Source organism: Neofelis nebulosa, chromosome 3, assembly GCF_028018385.1.
Source record: "Neofelis nebulosa isolate mNeoNeb1 chromosome 3, mNeoNeb1.pri, whole genome shotgun sequence".
Classification (NCBI taxonomy): Eukaryota; Metazoa; Chordata; class Mammalia; order Carnivora; family Felidae; genus Neofelis; species Neofelis nebulosa.
This window is the reverse complement of record NC_080784.1, coordinates 203,676,911-203,689,287: the sequence shown is the minus strand read 5'-3', so window position 1 is coordinate 203,689,287 and position 12,377 is coordinate 203,676,911. Positions and strand designations below refer to the sequence as shown.

General features: G+C 59.6%; 1 protein-coding gene across 1 annotated transcript in view; it reads right to left on the bottom strand.

The window, feature by feature from the left end:
* Positions 1 to 12,377, bottom strand: part of SORCS2 (sortilin related VPS10 domain containing receptor 2) — a 472,981-nt gene that overhangs the window by 47,967 nt on the left and 412,637 nt on the right. The window contains 4 exon segments of the mRNA XM_058723168.1: positions 406 to 482; positions 484 to 498; positions 5,870 to 5,946; positions 9,878 to 9,980. Coding sequence (XP_058579151.1) covers positions 406 to 482; positions 484 to 498; positions 5,870 to 5,946; positions 9,878 to 9,980 — 272 coding nt within the window.

Below are 12,377 nucleotides of genomic sequence, written 5' to 3'. Positions count from 1 at the left end.
TCACACCTGCCCTCCTTTCCCCACAACTGCCCCTTAGATGTTCAGAAGCCCATCCAAACCTGTTCTCACCTGGACACACGCTGCCGGCTTCCTTGCCTGTGGCCCTGCCTCCTCCACGGGACTAACTCTTGTTGATGCTTGAAAGTCACCTCCTCTGGGAAGCCCTCCTTGCTCCCCCAGGCCGGGATGGGGGCCTCCTCTGGGCCCCGCAGCCCCAAGTCTTCCTCTGCCCCCTCCCCCCCCCCCCCCCCCCCCCCCCCCGCTGCTGCGGACCCTACTGTGCTGCCATTCCCTGTTTCTTTGTGTCCCCAGGCCCAGCCGGGGGCAGCTCCCAGCTGGAGGAACCCCACCCACCCTGCAATGCCCCCTGCCCCCGCCTCCCGAGCTGGTCCCCCATGGCATTACTTGAGGATCTTCAAGGGGATGGAGGTGTCCTTGATGGCTGCGATCACGCCGCCGTGGTCCAGGTAGAGGACGTGGTTGCTCCTCCTCGAACACCTGCAGAGAGGCGGGCCACGCTCTGAGGGTGGGTCACTCTCTGGGGGCAGAGGTGTCCTCACGCAGCCCCAGGAAGCTGGCCAGGGCTCCCCGTGTCCCCGGGCCCCCCCCCCCCATGCTCTCCGGCACCCCCCAGACTCAGTGCGCGTGGCCTGAACGAACGAGCTTCTAGACCAGTGACGCGAGAGACTGAGTTGCAGATAAACGCGCAGGAAGCCGGCCCTCTGCGGGGAAAGCTCACGCACCTGTACGGGGACGCGTGAAGTCGGGAAAGAAATCACTGGAAGTCAGCAGGGCGTTTAGGACAAGTAAACCCCAATTTGACATTAAGGCTCAGCTCAAGGGACTCCTGGGTGGCTCAGTCGGTTGAACGTCCGACTTCGGCTCCGGTCATGATCTCACAGCTCTGTGAGTTCGAGCCCGCATCGGGCTCTGTGCTGACAGCTCAGAGCCTGGAGCCTGGTTCGGATTCTGTGTCTCCCTCTGTCTCTGCCCCTCCCCTGCTCATTCTCTCTTGTTTGTCTCTCTCTCAAAAATAAATAAAACATTAAAGAAAAAACATTTTTTTTTAAAAAGACTCAGCTCAAATGCTGCCTCCTCCAGGAAGCCCTCCCTGAAGCCAGGCCGGGTGGGGAGTGCCTCTGGGCCCACAGCCTCAGCACCAACTACACTATTTGTCATTGTCTCCTCCAGCCAGGGAGCTCGGCCCAGGCAGGGCCTGCCTCTGAGTCATCTTTGTGGTCCTTGGGGCTCAGCTCAGAACTGGGGGCGGAGCTTGTGTGGGGGATGGATGACCGAATGAATGAATGAATGAATGAGTAAGAGAGTGAATGAATGAGTGGCCGCTACGTCTTCAGGTGACAAAAGGCCTGGCGCCCTGGACAGGGTTCACACAGGGGGAGATAACCCTGGGTGGCCCCTGGGATCGGGTCCCATTTCGCAGATGAGGAAGCTGAGGCCTGGGGGGGGGCGGTGCATGCCAGGACCTCACAGCAGGCAGGTGGGTCAGGCCAGGTCGCAAAGGGCCTGCGCTAGATCTTCTGTGAGCACAGAATCCAAACGGCGAGCAAGGGTCTGGACCCCCCCGGCATCCCCTGTCCCGTCACTCACCCTGCACCTCTCCCAGAAGCGGCCCCCTCACGGAGCCCACTCACCTCCCACCCCGTCGGCCGTCAGGACCTGTGGTTCTGCGGCGGGAGCGCAGGGAACTCGGGGGGAGTCGGGAAAGAGCCGGGACCCCCCACCCCTCCCCAGCCCCTCACCTGGGCCAGCCCGCTCCTCCGTGCCAGCTGCCCAGGGTCTCAGTGAGCCCTTGGCAAGGGGGCTGGGCCACGCCTCCCGCCCGCACGGGCAGCTTGGGGCCTGGGGGACGCTTCTCGTGAGCCAGGGAGGCAGGGCCGAGCCGGCGGTGACCACGACCCACTCAGTGCCCGGCGAGGCCGGAACAGGCGGGGCTCAGCCGGCCCCCTCGGTCCCGCGGCTGCACCTGCTCTGGCCTGGGCAGACCAGACCCGGAAAAACTCCCCTGACTCGGGGAGGGAACGTTCTAGGACAAATGAGCGCGTAGGAACGGGGGAACCGCCCAAAGAACATCGGACAGCGCCTTCTTCCCGCCCCTCCAACTTGAGTCTTTCCTCACGTGAAGGCTGGATTTTTCCAGACCCGGCAGGACGCGGTGGGGAGGATGCAGAGAAGATGCCCCTCACGTCAGGAATGTAAAATTTTACCAGAACCTTCCAGTGGCCCGCCACGGCCTTTAGAATCCCACCCAAACCCTTTCATGGCCTCCAGGCCTCTGCAGGAGATGCCCCTGCCTACGTCCTCCTGCCCCCACACATCAGCCACCCTGGCTGCCTTTCCCTGAACACACCACAGGCCCTTTGCACGTGCTGTCCCCCTGGTCTACGAAACCCTTCCCCAGGTATTTTCACCTTCTCCACAGTCCTGCCGGTGTTTCCCATTGCTCATAGGAGTTCTCTGGGAAACACTCCGGCTTGAATAAAGAAGAAAGGCCCCTTGTAAGAAATGGTGGGAAGTTAGCAGATGAACCCCAGAGCCCGCGCTCTCTCCCCTACTTCATGTCTGCAGCCGGAGGATGTCAGGCCAGGCAAAATGACCCAGAGAAGGGGAACCTACAGGGCCAGGCGTGGGTGAGCCCCTCCCTGCCGGGGACGGTTGCCACCCATCAGGGGCCTCTAGGACGCCGGCGGGCACCTTGCACGAGCGAGGCGGGCCAGGCGGGGGCCGGCTCCAAGCGCCCTGCCGAAACGTGGGCCAGCTTTTCCAGGAGAGCCCGGAGAGGGGGCTGGGTGTCTATGAACTAGTTTTTAAACACGTGTGCAGGTGGCGTGGGGGAGGGGGATGAGGACAGGCGCGGGGTGGTGGCCACGGTGGCCCCTGCTGTGTGTGCATCCAGGGTCCCGTTAGTGGCAACCACGCTCAGAGGTTATCTTCCCATCTTCCAAAGAGGGGCCAGAGGTTCAAAGACACCCGGTGGCTTGTCTGGCGAATCCACGGTAGACCCCGGGTCTCGGACCCAGCCCCCACCTTGACTCAGTCCACGGCCTCCTGTCTCCATGAGCGGGACACCCGCAGTGGGAGGGCAGGCTGTGTTTTGTGTGCAACGAGGCTGCAGGCTGCAGTGGGGGCTCACAGCACTAACTTGGGTGCCCCGCGGACACGCCCCTGCCGGGCACCCTCCCTGGACTCACAGCCCCCCCCCCCCCCGCCACCCGCAGGGGTCAGAGGAGTAGGTGCGCCTGGGGTCCTCAATCTTAACGGTGCTTGGGATAAGTGTGCTGCTGGAGGCCACATTAACAGAGGTAGAGTTTCCTGGATGAGGGAGGGGACGGTCTGCGGATTTTAGGATACCGTGCGGAAGAAACATTCATACTTTTCCACCCCAACTGTTCACTCATCCAGCAGATCCAGTGTTCCGGGTCTCCTCTGTTTGGGCGCTGGGGTCCAGGGGTAGGGATGACAGTCTGGGCCCGGGGAGAGACCCCAAGGAGGCAGGTCACCGTCTCAGTGACACCCACTCAGACGCCCTCTCACTCGGTACTCAGCCCGCGTTCTGCCACCGCAGGGGTGGGCCCCGGGCAAGGTTTCTGGACGCATCCGGTGCAGGTCTGAGTCAGCGGGCGCTCCCGGGTGCAGGCCGCAGTGTGAGTGTCGCCTGGGCTAATCCGAGGGGGGCCGGGGCATCGTGGGGGGTGTGCAGGAGGTTCGAGAAGAGCAGCGCGTCCGGGGGGCAGAGGCCCCTGAGCCGGGCTGGGCAGTGAGGGCACACGTGTCAGCAGCGGGCGGGACTTCCTCCTGCAGACAGCGGCGAGGCACCGGAGGCTTGGTCGGGAGGCTTACGAGCAGGGCGATGGCAACACGTTTCCCTTTCGCAGCTTCCCGTGGGTGCTGGGGGGCGACGGACCAGAGGGGCAGAGGCCCAGCCCAGGAAAATGAATTCCCGAGCAGCCGGGCTCCTCCTCCAGGAGAGAGTGAGCTCCCCGTCCCGGGGAATATGCAAGGAGAAGCCAGCCTCCTCGCCGCGTGGGGACCCCTGAGCTGCCAGTCCCACGCCGAACGCATCTGTCTCCCCCAAGGCGCTGCTCCTGATGCTTTGAACTTGCAGAGGCCTCTGCCCGCGCGGCCGCAACCCTCATTCCTGCTCCACTGGGGGCCGAATTCACTTCTCTCCCGGGGGATAAGGCCGTGGAGCGGCAGCGTGCGGTGCCACGAAACCATCACGGGCGGGTCCTCAGAGCCTGACTGTCCCAGAGCGGGAGGCACGCGCGGGCGGCACGCGCGGGCCCACCCGCCGATGCGTGTGCACACCCAGCCAGTGGCTCCTCCCTGGACGACATTCCCCGCGCCCCCCCCACCCCCAAGATGGGGGCGCCTCCCAGCTATCGCAGGGGACCCCCAGCGCGTCTCCATTCCCATCAGCCTGGGACTCCACGAGAGGGGGCTCCAGGGTCCAGCCCTCCCCAGTGGGGTCGCGGGGTTTTGGAGCTCCCGGTGCTATGGTTCTCTGTGCCTCGATCAGCCCCCAGGCAGCAGGGCTGGGGGCGCGGGGGGAGGGGCAGGCGGTCTCTGGTCCCCATCTCCCCTGCCTCCCCACACCCCAGACTCAGAGGGCCCTCTTTGGACGTCTTCTGGTCGTTGTTTTGCTTTTCTACCATCCTTGGGAACTTGTGTTTTGAAGAGGTTATGTCCATTAAGCAGCTGTACACGCCGTCACTTGTAATTCATATTCCCAGAGTCCTCTTCCCAGACACATCTTGTTACATCCTTGACCACGTGCCTGAGCTGAGCGGTGCCCTCTGTGACTGTCACAGCCCGTCCCCCGCCGCCTCCCACCCCCACCGCGAACTCCAAGCCCAGAGGGTCTCTCCTCCTCCGCACACGTGGGCGCCCCCCCCCCGCACCCCGCCGAGGCCAGACGACCCCTCCTGCCCCTCTTCCCGCCCCCCCCCCCCCCCCCCGCCGCTGCACCAGAATCAACATTCTCCCGTCCGATTCCCGCATTCCCAAGTGTGGAGTCTCAGCCCGTTGCTGAACGACAGTGGCCACCAGGAATGTCTTGCAGTCAGTTTCTATGAAATTTGAGCACCTTGTCTGTTTCACCCGAACGGGGTGCATGTTTCTGTAATAAATGGACGGAAGGTGACCTTTAAGAAAGTTTGGGCGTCTTTCACTAGTTTTGGTGAAATAGAAATATTATAACTAAGTCTCTTTTGCCCTTTTCAAAATTCCTTGTTTCTTGCATATTCTGAAAAATGTCAGGGCCTTGCACTAAGGCTCTAGGTAAACTGGGTACCTTGGGGAGTAAAGCATTTGTCCCGAGTGTTACCTGGGGGAGGGGCCGCCAGAGGGGCCTCAGGCACGCAAACCCTGCCCTGAAACAGAGCTTCGGACACGGTCTGGGAGGGTAGATGCACACAGAAGTTCGGTGCATTTTCTTACGTGTTTAATGCAGGGACCGTCACTCCGTGGAGGCGGGTGGACCCGGTGAGGCCTTTTGTGCGGGAAGCAAACAGCTGGTGTAGAGGCACATAGGCCTCTCCCGGGCCAGAGCCTCAGCCCTGCACTGGGCCTCGTGGCTGCACTGCCCCTGCCCGGAGCCCCCGGGACCAGCAGCCCGCCCGCCCTCCCTCGCCGTCTCAGCTCTCCAGGCTGGGAATGTCAGCTCCAGGTAGGCCCTGCACAAGGGCACAGGGGAGCCCTGGCAGGTTCCACCATTTCCTGCATTACTGCTGCCTCGAACCATCACCCCTGGACGCCTCCCAGCCCCCCCCACCAGCCCAGACTCGGCGGGGGGGGGGGGGGGCGTCTCCATGGAATGGGGGCGGAATGTGCCAGGCCTCCGCATCCTTACCTGCCGCCAGGTGTGCCCACAGTCGGACGTGATGTACATCTCCTCCTTATACTCCACCAGCTGCGAGCCCAGGTTACCTGGTCCGGAACAGGGGCAAGGTCGCCCTGAGGGTCAGCCAGCCTTACCAAGGTCTGTGCCCAGACACATCCCCCCGTGAGAGTTACGTGTGCCCCGGGTCTGCCTCTCTCACACCGAAAGCCACCCGCGGGTGTGCCCCTCTCTGTACTCTCCCTACACTGACCCGCCTGTGGAACCTCTATGCTTGGGCCCTGGGTCCCAGTCTGTGCAGTAAAGGATTCGCTTTGCCCAAAGCCAGCCAGCCTCGCAGCTCCGCCAGGGCCCCGGGTGCAGGCGGGACCCAGGCACTCGAGGCGTCCAAGGGATTGAGTGTACAAGAACACATGTGGGCTGCTGATCAGGGACTGGCGAAAAGGACGTGCTCCAGGTGGGCCGGCATGGGGTCGGGGTGGCCCCCGACCGGCTTTGAGCTGGGGCAGGGCACAGCTGGGTTTGCATCTGGAGACAGCCCCTCGGGGGGCTGGCTGCAGGGGCGACCAGAAGTCCGGCAGCGTGGGGCAGTACAGGTGAGAGGCACGGTAGGCACAGGGGAGGTGCTCATTAAACATCTGTCGAGTGGACGTTTGCAGGGTGGTGTGAAGGGGCCACCAAACCAACTGGGCCGCCAGGAGGTCCCCCTTGGCCGTGGTTCACGTGAGCCCAGTGCCAGACTGGCTGATGGGTCACCACCCTCAAGGCCCTCTACAGGCTCAGACTGAATCCTGGGGTGGTGCCACAGTGGGAAGACGCCCCGCTCAGTGTCCACGCCAACCGCAGCTTACAGATGAGGAAATGGTCCAAATGGGCTTCCACGGAGGGAACAGTATCCACCTCACACAGCACAGGTGCCAGGAAGGTCATGGTGGCCTCTGGGCTGAGCCCAGCCTGCCCCAGACAGTCCCCTGGGAAGGGCTGGAATGAGCAGAGTTTCCAATGAACTGGAGCTGGCAGGCCTCCGCTCTGCCCCTGTGGTCTTGGCAGGGACCAGGGGTGACAGCCCCCAAGACCATGGGGACCTGAGGTGATGCTGAAGCCCTTTTGGACTCCTGCCTGGAGCCCCAGAGGCCCTTGCCCTGGGTGACTCATACGTCACTCTCAATTTGCAGCATTATTTACGGGGCACTCTCGGGACTATCTCATCCAGAGTCAAGTACAGATGTCAGTGGAAAATTCCAAAGGGAATGGATTGTCTTCAGATGAGTGAAAGTGAGTCCCAACCAGAGTGGTGAGGGGTTGTTTGCTTGCTATCTTTCCTGAGGTCCAACCAAGCACCAATGCATCCGTCCAACCATCCGTCCATCCATCATCCATCCATCTGTCCGTCATCCATCCATCTGTCCATCTATCCATCATTGATCAATCAACTGATTGATCCATCCATCCATCCATCCATCCATCACCTGTCCATCCGTCCATCATCCATCCATCCATCCATCCATCATCTGTCCATCATCCATCCATCCCTCCACCCATCCATCCATCATCCTGTCTGTCCATCCGTCCATCCATCATCCATCCACCCGTCTGTCCATCATCCACCTGTCCATTCACCCATCCATCATCCCTCCATCCTCACATTTCTCTTCTTCACCAATTCCACTCACTCTTCCATTTCTGCACTTATTCAACAGCATTTCTGGCCACCTGCTGTCTGTCGAGCCTTGTGCAGAGCTGAGGGAGGTCCGAGATGAATAAACCATGGCCCCTGCTCCCAGAGAGCTCTCAATCCAGCAGGAGAAGAAGCATGCCCTGCAACCGCAGGCTGAGCCAGGATATCTAGAAGCCCGAGGGATCGTAAGAGCAGACAGGGGACGGCTGATGGACCCGGGAAGGAAGGCCATCAGGAGGAGACTCCTGAAGGCAGTGACCCCCGAGCTGTGCCCGGAGAGACAAATGTGCTCTGCCCAAGGGAAGAGGAAAGGCCGTGCCAGGTGGAGGGGACGCCCGGTCGGCAGCGTGGAGGCGGGAAGGGGCACGACGAGGGAGGGGCAGAGGGGCAGGTGCCGAACCCCGTGTCCTCCCCCGTCTGGCAAACGAACGGTGCTGAGAAATGGCCACGGAATGAGTGAAACGAGCTAGCTAGACAGATGAACGGGATGACGGGGGTATTATCTCCGCTGCATTCCAGATGCCAACAGGCGCGCTGGGACGCACGCATCGCACACGGAGCCGCGGTGAATGTGGCCGTGTCAGCACTACTCAGCAGGCGAACCCCGGTCTGTAATTTCAGCTGTGCACATGTCTGTCTTTCAAGGGACGCTGTCTGCTCTCCATGCTCCATCTACCAGAGCTTTCAGGCTGCCAGTCACCTAACAGACACCGGGGACAAATAAAGGGACATTCACGGAATGTGTCCCCAGGCTGTCAGTGCAGAAGGGCTTGCAGAATCCTGGAGGCGGTGCCCTCATTTTACAGGTGGGGAAACTGAGGTCCAGGGATGTGACTAAGAGAGAGGCAGGGAGGTCAGGAGGGAGGGAGGCTGCCTTGGGCCACCCTCCTCGGGCGTGGCCGGTTGGTTCCCGGTGACACACCTCCAGATCCTCACTGCTTTGTTGGGCAGCCAGGAAGCTCATTCCGGGTTTTTGAGGCCTTTGAGCCACAGATACATTTAAAATTGTGCCTTTTGTATTTTGGTCAAGAATTTGGGGATTCAGCCAATCAGGACAGTGCTTTTGAGGGGCTGGGAGGCAGGAGTGCCCTGGGGGCTTCCCCTCGTAAGGAGCCTGGGTTGGCTTCCTGAGTGACACCCAGCAACCTGGAGCTTCCTGGGAGGAGGGGGTGGGGAGTGACCTCTCAGGGCTGGTGCAGCGGTTAAGAGCTCAGTGCCTGGGTGGAGGAAAGGCCTGTCCAGGACAACTGCCAGCATGAAGAACATTCCCTCGTTTTCCCTTCCTTCCTATCAGTGGTTCCCAGGGCTCCCACCCCCATGGGAGCCGGCGGGAGCAGGCAGGGCTGTCCCAGCGCTGGGTGCCGGAGGGCACATAACCCTGCACATTACAAGGAAAATATGATGCCAGCCACTACCTGGCAATACACGTTCGCAACACATGCTTTCCATTTTGAAAGAACTCAAATAATCCTTATTTTAGGCCTTGTTCTATCAGTGTACTTGTACACATCCCCGAAGGAGGCTCTGGTTTACGGGTGTAGACAGGCACGTGCCCAGTCTACGCTTTGATTTTTTTCCTCATGTTACTTGCATGTGTCTCTCTCCCCGACTAAACTAGAACCTTCTTCAGGGATCAGTACATGTCAGCCATGACACAAATCATTCTCCCATCCATCCATCCATCCATCCATCCATCCATTTATCCATCCATCCATCCATCCATCCATCCATCCATTTATCCATCCATCCATCCATCCATCCATCCATCCATTTATCCATCCATCCATCCATCCATCCATTTATCCATCCATCCATCCATCTATCCATCCATCCATCCATCCATCCATCCATTTATCCATCCATCCATCCATCCATCCATCCATCCATCCATCCATTTATCCATCCATCCATCCATCCATCCATCCATCCATCCATTTATCCATCCATCCATCCATCCATCCATCCATCCATCCATCCTTCCATCCACGCATGCATCCATCCATCCTTCTGTTGATCCACTCACCATTCTGTGATCAGTCCTATCTGGCCATCTAACTGTCCACTCTTTCCTCCATCCACCTATTCATTCACCCATCCCCCATGGCTCACCCATCCCATCCTTCAGTTGGCCATCCATCCATCCATCCATCCATTTTCCCACACAGCAGCACGTATCTCGTGCCCACTGTGGGCCACGCGTTCACCCCCTGGGCTGTGCCATGATTGATGAGCTTCCTGGAGACACTGCCCCCTGCCCCCAACAGTCACACCAAGGACCCAGGCCCATGGCCATCCAGTTCTACCCTTGAGAGCATCCCTCAGGCAGTGATGGCTCCTCCTACCTGCGCCCATGATGAGGCCCGGGGCAGTGTCTTTGGTGTGCACGGTGCCCGACACGTAGGGGTTGTCTGCCCATCGCAGGTGCAGGTGGAGGTGGCAGTCCGGCTGCAAGGGAGGGAAGGGAGCCAAAGTCAGCACTTGGGTGGGAGAAGTGTTCCGAGGAAAGGTAGGACTGAGGCTTATCAGGTGGGAAGGCAGGGCCAGGAGCACCTCAAAGGAGGAGGTGGAGGGCAGGAAGGAGGCTCTGAGGCTGATCAGGAGGTGAAGACCAGCAGGTCCGGGTTGACCCGGCTTGTGGATGAAGCCAGTCAGGCTTCTCCAGGGGAGGGTTCTCCCAGCACGAGAGCACTCCCAACACGCAGTGGGCATTCCCACGTGTGGTGCCAGGTCATGGAATGTGACTCCTGGAGCCTACTCAGCCCATGGCCACATCCATCCATCCATCCATCCACCCATCCATCCATCCATCCTCCATCCATCTATCCACCCATCCATCTGTCCATCCACCATCTATCCATCCGTCCATCCATCCATCCTCCATCCATCTATCCATCTGTCCACCCATCCATCTACCCATCCACCCATCCATCCATCCATCCCCACCCACAGCCATCCATCCATCTATCCAAACACCCATCCACCATCCATCCATTCATCCATCTATCCATCATCTGTCCATCTGTCCATCACCTACCATCCATCCATCCCCACCCACATCCATCCATCCACCCATCCATTCATTCATCTGTCCATCCAGCATCTATCTATCTATCCATCCATCCATCCATCCATCCTCCATCCATCTATCCATCTGTCCATCCACCCATCCATCCATCCATCCGTCCATCCACTATCTATCCATCCAGCCACCCATCCATCCATCCCCACCCACATCCATCCATCCATCCATCCATCCATCCCTTCATCCATCCATCCATCCACCCACCCATCCATCCATTCATCCATCCACCCATCCACCATCCATCCATCCATCCATCCATCTATCCCCACCCACATCCATCCATCCACCCATCCATCCATTCATCTGTCCATCCACCACCATCCATCTATCCATCCATCCATCCATCCAGAGCCACAGTAGCCCAGGCACCAGATAATGGCTGTAACACACCCTCAGCCCTGTGCCTTCTGTGAAGAGCCCACTGGCAAGCATCAGTGGGTACCCTGAGGGCGGCCCTGGGGGGTGCCCTGGCTGGAGGGGCAGGAAAACCCGTTGTAATAATCATTTCAGTGGCAACTCCCATCGGCTGACAGCTGCCTCTGTTGCCAGCACCGAGCTTAGCACCACGTGAGGTGTGGGTCACTGACACTCTCCACATCCCCCACTCCCATCCCCATTTCACCAGTGGGGAAACTGAGGCAGAGAGCATTTAAGCAACACACCCAAGGGCAGTGGTGGAGCTGGGGCGACGACCCAGGCTGCTTGGATCCAGTGTCCACACTCTGAGCCTGCATTGTTTCCCCAGGGTCACTGAGCCAGGAGCCTTCCAGAAGTAGGAGCAGGAACAGACCCCTTACCCTCTCCTGTCTCCTGGCCTCCTGCACCCCAGCTCACCCCTGGGCGGGACTGGGGGTCCGGGGAGAACAGACGAGCTGAGAAGGATGTGCTCCGTGGACTGTGGCCTCCCTGAGTCTCCCCAGGCCACAGAGGCTCAAGGCCGCACTCTTGCCCACAGCCCTCTGGCAGCCCCATGACAGAATACAGAGCCACAGGACAAGGTCCCAGGTCTCTGCATAGCACCCTCCAGGGCGCCAGGGGCTGCAACGGGCAGTGACTTAGCCACGCACCAGGGGTTGCCTGCACAGAGGCCTCCGACATCAGTTTCCTCTCTCATCCCTCTTGAAGGCTGAGAGGTGACAGGGTCTGGGGTCTAGCCGGTTGAGCCGACCTTGACACACAGGAGACGGAGGAGGAGGGCCACCAGAGCTCCCGTCACACATCAGACCTCAAATGGGTTCTTGGGTTAAAGACTCGGGCGGCAACCTTCCTGGAGTCCCCAGTTTGGGCATTCCACAGACCTGGAATATGTGGGACCATAGGAGGAGCTGGGTTTTGAGTCCTCGTACCCCCTGAAAGCTGTGTGACTCTGGAAAAAGTGCCCAGTGTCTCTGAGTCTCCGTTTCTCTACTTCACAGGATTACTGGATTAATACAGCACAGCTTTTGGAGAGAACGTCGGGGTCCAGCTCTCCCCCTGGACAAGGTTTTGCTTAATTGCTTACTTATAAGAAAAGTAATCGTTTCTTTGGCCTTCTTTATTTCCTAGAAAAATCTCCAGTTTAGAAATACCGCGGAACGGAGCACTCAGGGATCCAAATTCTAATTTAGACACTGCTGATCGGGGATACATCACCCCACCTGCTGACCTCTGTCTGAGATGCTTCGTCTCATCCTTGTATGTTTTGGGGCACTTTCTTCTGGCCACTGACTGAGCACATTTTAGATTATCCTAAGTTAAAAGTGAAACGCCGACCCGGGTCA